The sequence below is a fragment of the Clarias gariepinus genome, chromosome 11 (assembly GCF_024256425.1).
Source record: "Clarias gariepinus isolate MV-2021 ecotype Netherlands chromosome 11, CGAR_prim_01v2, whole genome shotgun sequence".
Classification (NCBI taxonomy): Eukaryota; Metazoa; Chordata; class Actinopteri; order Siluriformes; family Clariidae; genus Clarias; species Clarias gariepinus.
Genome location: NC_071110.1, coordinates 11631373 through 11640947, shown reverse-complemented (window position 1 = coordinate 11640947; position 9575 = coordinate 11631373). Strand labels below are relative to the sequence as shown.

Sequence of the window (9575 nt, the reverse complement as noted above, 5' to 3'; positions counted from 1 at the left end):
CGGTGACTGGGAACGGTTCCACTTGACCGTGAAGATGGTCTTGGACTCGGCAGATTCAGACATCTGTTCTCTGATGACTTGTGACTGCAGTCGCTCAATAATTCAGGACTGAAATTCCTACAAACAGTTTTGTATCAAAGCCTCCTATGACAAACTGAGCTTCATAATAACTTAAACATCTTTCCTGTTATATAAAAGCTCCAGCCCCCGAACACACAGGATGACTGTAGATCAATCGATTCCTGTCACCCAAATGAGGATGGGTTCCCTGTTGAGTCCGGTTCCTCTCAAGGTTTCTTCCTATTGCCATCTCAGGGAGTTTTTACTTGCCACCTTCGCCATCGGCTTGCTCATCTGGGACAATCTGATCATTTTGATTCATACATTTTTTATTCATTTTTGATTCCTCACACATTTCGAACTATTTCTGTTACTCCATTTTCGAACTATTGTTATAAATTATCATAAATAAAACTAAATTGAAAGTAGGCGTGGCCGTTAGGGAGGGTGTTTACATCAACCAGGAAACAGCCTGGAAAATACTGAAAAAAGTACTGTCTACATTTTATTTAAATTCTGGACCTCATCCCCAGCTGCATCACACAAGTCTGTAATTATTCTCAAACATAGATGTGCCCAGAAGTTTTTTTTTATTATTATTTTATTTAAAATCCTGCTTAGACCATTATCATTCTTGTGATATTTTCCTTAAAATAAATTTTGTTGGTCCTACAACTAGCAACCAAATTTAAACCACAATAATTTTGACCAGGTGGTTACTAATAATGAATGAATACAAGATGTAGGTTCACGGTTTTTGACTTTCTGGCATCGAGATGAAAGTTAATAACCTCTGCTCACACAGGTTTTATTGTTCTGCGAACTTTCTGGGCAAGCTTTCTTTAAATTTGTCTAATCTCTTTCCATTTTTCGAATCTGCATAATTATCTGAATAACAGATTTAGGTAACAGTTTACAGAAAAATACTGCAGATACCTTCACACAGAAGTGTTATAACCAGAAGAGGGAGCACATTTCCCTCAAATACTATAGTAGTTGATCATCTCCACTCTCACAAAGACACTGATATACTGTATGTACAGTATACACTGTATAGTGACCCTCAAGACCAAAATTTCTGGATAAATTGATTGTTTATTTTCTATCCTTACCAAATATGTAATTTTAACACACTATGATGTTACAGTAATTGTACAGTAAAACACTATTTAAAAAAAAATGAAAAACATGCAAAGAATCATACATCATATACAAAAATAAATAAATAAATACATTTTAAAAAATCCAGCTAAATTTGACTCAGATGCATCCTCGTTGTCAAATGAGTTTAGCATGTTCTTGTGAGAAGTTCCCCCTGTAAAATGTTCTTCAAGGAAATAAATCCATGCTGGACCTCACACATTGTGTTTTGGTTTTTTTTAATTTTTTTTTCTTTATTTTGACCTTCAGGAAAATCAAAACAAAATGCAAAGCAGTCACAGAGCGTTCTTTATGAGAATTTTCTCTAATGCCAAAGAAGCCACTTTTTTACTTAACACACACTGCTTGTCGATTTCTTTTTTTTTTTTTTTATGTAGATTGGGCCTGCTAAAACTATAGGGTTATTAGATTGGTCATGCTGTGTGTGCAGGGGAACACACAGGGTGAGCTAAGCAGCATCCAAACTAATCCTGCTTTCATTAGGCCTGTTTCTTTTTACTTGCATGTCCCTTTTACCCTGCAGAATGTTTCTGCCAGTCCAGCTGTTAGTCATTCATTGACAATCTGGTCTCAAGTACGTTTACCTCTTAATCTTAAATATCTTTCCGTTTTTAGCTCCTAATGCCCAGAATTTCTTATTTTCTCTTTTTTTTTTTAAGTAAAAGAGCTTTGTACCCTGGAGAGACCCTGGCCTGCCTAAGATGTCAGGCATTTATCAGGACAATTTTTGCCACTTTTGCAGCTCCAGGAAAGTTTAAAACTTTTCTACTGTATAACTTGTGTGACTTTTATATTGCTTAGACCTGAAGGATATGTCTTAAATTCCTTTTCTTGCACATGAAGTGTCTTGTTAAAAGGAGCAATTTGTATGCTTATTAAAAATCAGCGAAAGTTTTTTTCTACTGAGCTGTTACGGCCACTCTGGGAAAAGGATCCCAATATGGCATTACGAGAGAATGTATTGCGCTCTGTTATAAATAGGGAACTAAATTAGAAGCTCTCATGTAGTTTATACTATATGTCGCCAGTGGACATTGCAGACGGGGGGCAGTTAAACGTTTTTAAACACCTAGGGTTACTTTGAACTGTCTGATGTGACCTGAAAAGGCACATAATGACTATTAAATATGATATAAACATTAAACAAATACTTAGATTATTTGCATTGCATAGCAGTGGAAGGTCAGCAGTTCGAGCCCCAGCTCAGCCAGGTTGCTGCTGTTGGGCCCTTGAGCAAGGCCCTTAACACTGTGTGTTTCAGGGGCGCTGTATCATGGCTGACCCCAGTTACACTGGAATGTTCGAAGATAGAATTTCAGTAATATATATGAGACAAATAACAACCGTAAATAAATAGAACACTTCTAATATAAATGCATTATTTATTTTAGCTTTTGTTATGCACTAATTTAAAAGAGCTCATTGATTTTATAACCAAAAATGATAGAAGGGATGTTTAAAAGATTTTGGTAGTAAATACTTCTTCACTCTTTTAAGTATTACTTGTAGTTTTATTACAGTTAAATCCAGTCATTCCTGTTGTTAAAGATTAAAAGCCACCAGTATGAAAATTATATACAGAAAGAAATGAGTTCCTTTGTATTTTAGCATTATATAACTGAAAAGCTCTAAGATCCTAGTGGGACTCTAAATAGGTACTTTACTTAAGACTGGTGGATTAAACACAAATAGACAGTACACTCCCTTTTCTCCTTCACTTAGTCTATATCTTACACTAATAGCATTTCACTCCATGCAAACTCAATCTACGTCATGAAAACAGAAATGGTTTTCATTTTGATAAAACAATGAATTTCCACACCAGTACACTATGTAATAAAGCTGTCCTGCTTGATCAATTGATTAACCCTACTGGTCTTGGAACACTTGTGTAACTGTGGGCTCATTCACATGTAAGTTGCTTTGGATAAAAGTATATGTGCTACGCTTTAACAATTTTCCTGAACTATAAAATGTACATATTTTTCTTAATCCCTTAATTGTGCTTCCTGATGTGCCGTAAGCCGACATTCTTGAAGTAATCCACGTAGATATATTTGCTCTCAGATCGCATTTAGCCAGGAGGCTTGTTCTTTTGCACTGGAAGTCAGACCGGCAGTGGGTGGTGAGCAACTGCATTCTTTTTCACTTGAAAAGGCAAAGTTCATGCTGAGGGTAGCTTCTGTATATTTCAATAAGGTGTACAATTTGTTCTAAGTCTATTTTAAGGAGTTGGCAAAGATCCGCCCGTATAGTGTTCTACCTGCACACCAACTTATTTTTTTTAAACCTGTCACAGTATTAATATAGACTGGTGATGTACTGACATCTCAGCCAGGGTGTATTCCTGCCTCAGGCCCAGTGTTCCCGGATGGACTCCGGATCCACCTGAACCCTGACCCAGATAAAGCACTTACTAATAAATGAATGAATGAAGGAATGAAGGAAGGAAGGAAGCATTAAGATAATAATAACAGTTTCTGTTTCTGTTTACCACTTTTTTCAATAAAAAAAATGATGAATAAAATTTACTTGGTTAATGAAAAGTTACTTGGTTACTAAACTTGATTAATCTAATGTTTTACACACCCTTGTACTGTAGTCACTAGGACTACTTCTATACCTTTCTCTCAAAAATTTAATGTGATAAACCTTTAACACTCAGTCCTCTCTAATAATGCCTTGCATAAGTATTCACTCCCATGAGAAATTCTGCACACTGAACACAAAATGCAGCATCCTGGAATCAAAATGGACTTATCACTCTCTCTCATTGTCTCTACTAACTTATTCTGTATACAGCGTCGTGGGGGTCCTGGAGCCTATCCCAGGAGACTTAGGGCATGAGCCCAGGGACACCCTGGACAGGATGCCAATCCATCGCAGGGCACACACACACACACACACACACACATCTCAGGCAATTTAGAACTGTCTTTGGACTGTGGGAGGAAATCGGTGTACCCAAAGGAAACCCACCAAGCAGTGGAAGAACATGAAAAATACATGGAGTATATGGCCTTAGCCAAAGGCTTTCCCTCTTCGAAAACACCCACAACAACTCTGCTGATAATTTAATAATGTGTGTTAGAGGATGGAAAACATTAAATGTGCAGGGCCAGGATGAGGAATCTGTTTCCTCGGTCAGTAGGTAAATCCACCTTTGCTTGCCTTCACAGCTAAAAGCCTTCTGGGATATGTCTCTATCAGCTTTGCACATCTGGATACTGATAATTACAAGGCACTGCACACTTTTCCAGGAGAAAATTATGTACTGAAATACAAAAGAGATGCCCTTAAGGGTGCCACCCAAGAGATGAGCACCGATGTTTAGTAGTTTAATTCTTCAGTACAGTTGTTCTTTCAGTGTTGGTCTTTCGGCTGTTCCTGTCGAGTGGTCGCCACAGCGGACCATGGGTCCGGACGCAGCTTGGCACAGGGTTTACACCTGACAGGAGCAGCTGAAAGCCCAGCAACAGCTGTAATGAAGAACTAAACTTGTAAACACTGTGGTGCTTGAGTCTCGGGTGCACCGGGGTTTAGAAGTTTAGTTCCTCAGAAGAGTTGGGGTTGGACTTTCGGCTGCTCCAGTCAAGAAGCCATCTGGCCCTTCCTGACATGACTTTTTCATTTTTATCTTGGTTCTGGTGCTACATTCAGCTGCTGGGGTTCGAGCATTGGGTAAAAATCCAACCCAGGCTTTTCATAAGGCTGGCGGGAAACCTACTAGTGATCCACCAATGCCCAGTAGTCTACCATAATACCATTTGTAGAGTGAGCTAAACATGCTGGATGTCTGGAGTGTGTTCATGAGGAGTAAATTTATCTTACTTCACTATTTTGCTGCTCCCAAACATGACCTAGCTTTTACCGATGACGTCAAATAACCCAGTCTCTCACACACACACACACACACAGACACATCACGCCAGATGTTAAGGACGCGTCCAAAACCGCACACGGTATCCCATGGTGGCGTTCTGTTTAGACCCGCTCTGTATTTCGGTTTTTAGGGCGTGGCCTGGATTCACCTCTAATCGAGGAGTGCCGGAATCCGGAGTGGGCGTGGCCGCGCGCGCAATACGTCGAGCCGTTAATTCACCTGAGCCGCGGCGTATATAAAGTCAGGGACATGACGGGGAAGCGGGGAAACGAGTCGAGACTGCAGCCTCATCATCATCATCATCATCAGCCATGCGCGTGCACAAGGATGAATCACGCAACCTCCTGTTTGTGTTGTGCTTTTTGATTAGGACCACACACAGCGCTGCTATGAAAAACGACGCGACGGAGATTGTGTACCCGCACACGGCGGAGGATCCCGGAGAAGATGCACCCGCAGATGAAGCGGCGCTGAACCGCGCGCGCAGTGGAGGCAGAGGGTCCGAGAGCGCGGCGCGGGAGCGAGCCGGTGAGTGCGCGCGCGTCTCGTCCATCAGTGCGCTCTTGACGCACACTTTAGTGTTTCGGACTAGGGAACCCCAAAAGCATGGTCAGTGGGGTACAGAGGTGGAAATTATAACGCATGGAATATATAACATAAATAAATTATAACGCATGGAATATAAAACATAATGTCTTCTGTGAGGAAAAAAAATATTATATATATTAATAATAATATATCTATATGCAGGAATAGAAAGATCTATGGTTTCAAAAGTTTTTTTTATATTAATGATAACACATTCTTTCAAGGCACAGATCCATACCGAAAGTGTCTGTGGGATTTACAGTTAAATGTGTCCCTGACTGCAAAAATAAAAATAAAAAAAGTTAAAGAACTGGTGCCACAGCCTAATGAGACCCAACTATTGCACTCTCTTTATATGAGGATACTTATATGAGGACCATTCCACACTCTTTATGAGGATCCTCATATAAATGAGGATTTACATGATAATCTTTACATGATAATACTTATACCAAGACATTGTTTTTTTTACATTATAATCCTCATATGATTGTCTTTAAATGACAATCCTCATATGAGGACATTCCATTCTCTTTTATATGAGAATCCTCATATGAGGACATTTCATTCTCCTTTATATGAGAATCTTATGAGGATCATCATATGAGGAGTATTGCATAATCTTTACATGATAATCCTTATACCAGGACATTCTTTTTACATTATAATCCTTATATGATGACAATTTCATTGTCTTTAAATGACAGTTCACATATGAGGACATTCCATTCTCTTTTATATGAGAATCCTCTTATGAGAACATTTCTTTCTTTTTATATATGGGAATCCTCATATGGGGTCCATTAGGTCATGAGCATTATTAATCTTTTTGCCAAATTTTTTTTTTTCTGTTCAAAGACACTAATCAGGTGTTATTTATCAGAAACAGGAAAAAATGAGAAGGCCGATAACTTTAGAGTTTAAGGAACATGGTTCTTAGTAGAAGAAAGAAAGGGATGTACAGTGTTTATACACCCTGTGGGTTACTGGAGGTGAATGGGTGCAACAGTGCAAGACGACTGTAAACAGTGTCAACTTCAATTTGAAAAGAGTTTATATGATATTAAAATTGATTTCAATCCACATTTTTTGACAATGTGTCACGGGGTTGGGAAGTCTCCAATAAATAAATATAATCTGTCATCTTTGCTTGTGTATCTAAGGTCTGACCAGTTACATAATGGTAATAAAATGAATCTGTCTAAGTTTATAAAGAAAGTTGACTTTGGATACAGGGAGCATTAACATTATAAAAAATGGAGGAAAGGAATGTAAAGAAAAAGGAAAGGAGGAAAATAGCCTAATTATGGTAATGTAAGATTTTTTTATTCAAATTAAAAACTTGGAGTGTAGTAACGATATTCTCTATGGCATTAATCATATGTATGATAAGAAGTTTCTAACAGCCTAAAATTTAAGTCTAAAACTAATTCATGGGCTAAAAAAAAAATTCATGCTGTTATCAATAAGACTACGCTCACAACATTCAGTTCCTTGCAACACTTTTAACATTTGTCAATGTTGTCAGGCATAAAGTGGCTATCTCAGTGAGATTCTGAAAAGTGTATACGGATGACACACTCTTTTGGCACGCACACATGTTGACTGGCAAAGATGAGAGAATTCAGAACACAATACCTGCTGACTGAATCCTGTCAGGCTATGTGAATGGTGCTGCATCTCAGTTGCTCATAACGTCTCCGGTCAGCACCGTACTCGTCTTGAATCCCTGCTACCTGAAGCGGGGAGAAAGAAAGGCCTCTCAACTCTCCATTCATCATGGGCTGTCATAGAGAAGGGGGCTCATTGTTGCTGAGGTGTGTGTGTGCTTGGTGAAAGCAGCTTGGCTTGGGTTGCACCGTCAGGTGGTGTAGCCCAAGGGTAGAGGAATGTTCATAGTATCAGCAGCGGCGCTGATCCAACAATGGATTAGACTTTTAGACAACATCCTTCTGTGTTAAACCATTTCCTTGTACGCTATAGAAAGGCATGTAGGTGGGACAGTGATGTAGTGTCATTGTACAATAAATGAATTCAACTTTGTTCCTATGCATACAGTAGACCTACTGCACAACCCATAATAGATTTCCTGTATAGTTAATAGTATCTCAGCACAGGTTAATCACTGTGTTCCAAATGTACGGTGGTAAATAAACCACATTTTTTTTTTATAAACAAGAACAGCTTGTTCTCATTGTGTGTTTCATCTATACCTTTTCATAATATTGTTTTATGATGAATTAAATTTTTCATAAAATATCTAAAACCTGCGTCTCATTCTTGAATTCCAGCTCCAGGTCCAATGGGCTGCAGAGAACTGCGCTCCACAAAGTACATCTCAGATGGCCAGTGCACCAGCATCAATCCCATTAAAGAGCTGGTGTGTGCAGGAGAGTGCCTCGCAGCCCAGGCACTCCCGAACTGGATAGGAGGATATGGCAGAAAGCAGAGGAACCGTCAGAGTGGCCAGGACTGGCGCTGTGTCAACGACAAGACCCGTACTGAACGCATCCAGCTGCAGTGCCAGGATGGCAGTACCAGGACCTACAAGATCACAGTGGTGACCAGCTGCAAGTGCAAACGTTACCTGAAACAGCACAACGAATCAGCAAACAAGTCTGAGAGCATCACTCAACGTCAGCAGGTCCACAAGCCTAAAAGCAAGCGGAAGCACCGGAATAGCAAAGTGAATGGGAATTGGCATGAGTCGGAGTCCTGAGACTAAGGGCTCTGAATGAAAAAAAAAAAGAAAAAAAAAAAAGACTATGGACTATAAGTGAAAGAAGGACTGCAGAGCTGAAGCTCAGGAGCAGTGGACATTGATTAAAAGTCTAAAAAAAAATGTTGGATTGGAAATTTATTCCATTCCAGATGAAGTGGCTTCTGACCAAACCCAGCTTCCAGCAAAGCGCCACACAATCACTGCTCATGCTTCCTATACAATCCATAACGACTTAATGCCAGACTTTGGCATTTCAGTATATAATGAAAATATCACCTGACCATGACAGTCTCTCTGTGAGAAATCGTAGCACTGGCTGTACTATGCTTCGAAAGCCAGATGACCCTGAATATCTCATGTTTGAGAACAATATAGCTGTGTAAATAAAGTAAATACAGTCTTTTTATCTAATGTGTGTAAATACAAAGCATTTAAATGTGTAACTGCAAGATATTTAGTTACTGTTAGCAAGTATACATTGATGTAATATATTTTTTACTGACACTCTTGTTGTGTGGTTTATCTAATCCTTTATAAACATGTGATAATTTTTATGCAGGCATTATATTGCACTATTTCAAACGATTGCAATTTCACTGTTTTGGCGTAAACTTATTAAATAATAATTCATAATTTGGATACACTTCATTTTTGTCTGTTTATTTTGTCTCTTTTGCTATTAACTTCCTAAGCAGCATCCACACAGTCATTTTGCAGTACATTAATTCTTGTCACTATGCATAACTTACAATTACAACTTTACCACATACTTCAAGTAGGTCTTATATAAATGATATGGTGGCAATTCACATATTTTTTTGACATCCTCTTTTACCTCCAGATTTTAAGGGGACAATATGGGACATACTCACCATCTGACCATTATAAGATCAAGATTATTATTATTTGTCACTATACATTTCATCACAAGAAAAAAAAAATGTATAGCTCCCCTGGAACAGAAAGGGGAAAAGGGCCCAACAGGGCCAATTGGTGGTAATACTGTATGTGGGGCTTATTATTGCTCACTGTCAATATTACTATTACTGTTAATTCCTGATGAAATGAGCAAATACCTTCAACATTATAAGGATATAGATTATGTTTGTGGGATTTAACAGAAGTAATAGACCTCTATGGTGACAGATATCCTTCTGTGCC

The 9575-nt window shown here is 38.8% G+C and overlaps 1 protein-coding gene across 1 annotated transcript; it reads left to right on the top strand.

The window, feature by feature from the left end:
* The first annotated feature begins 5190 nt into the window (after positions 1-5190).
* On the top strand, positions 5191-9062 carry sostdc1a (sclerostin domain containing 1a). The gene is made up of 2 exons (XM_053506692.1): positions 5191-5632; positions 7984-9062. The coding sequence occupies exons 1-2, from the start codon at positions 5416-5418 to the stop codon at positions 8409-8411; spliced, it is 645 nt and encodes a 214-aa protein (XP_053362667.1). The 5' UTR covers positions 5191-5415; the 3' UTR covers positions 8412-9062.
* The last annotated feature ends 513 nt before the right edge of the window (positions 9063-9575 follow it).

Bases quoted from the DNA above. Each gene is read 5' to 3' on its own strand.
- sostdc1a (XM_053506692.1), top strand. From the start codon at position 5,416: ATGCGCGTGCACAAGGATGAATCACGCAACCTCCTGTTTGTGTTGTGC. The intron at 5,633-7,983 runs GTGAGTGCGCGC...CTTGAATTCCAG, and splicing joins CGCGGCGCGGGAGCGAGCCG to CTCCAGGTCCAATGGGCTGC.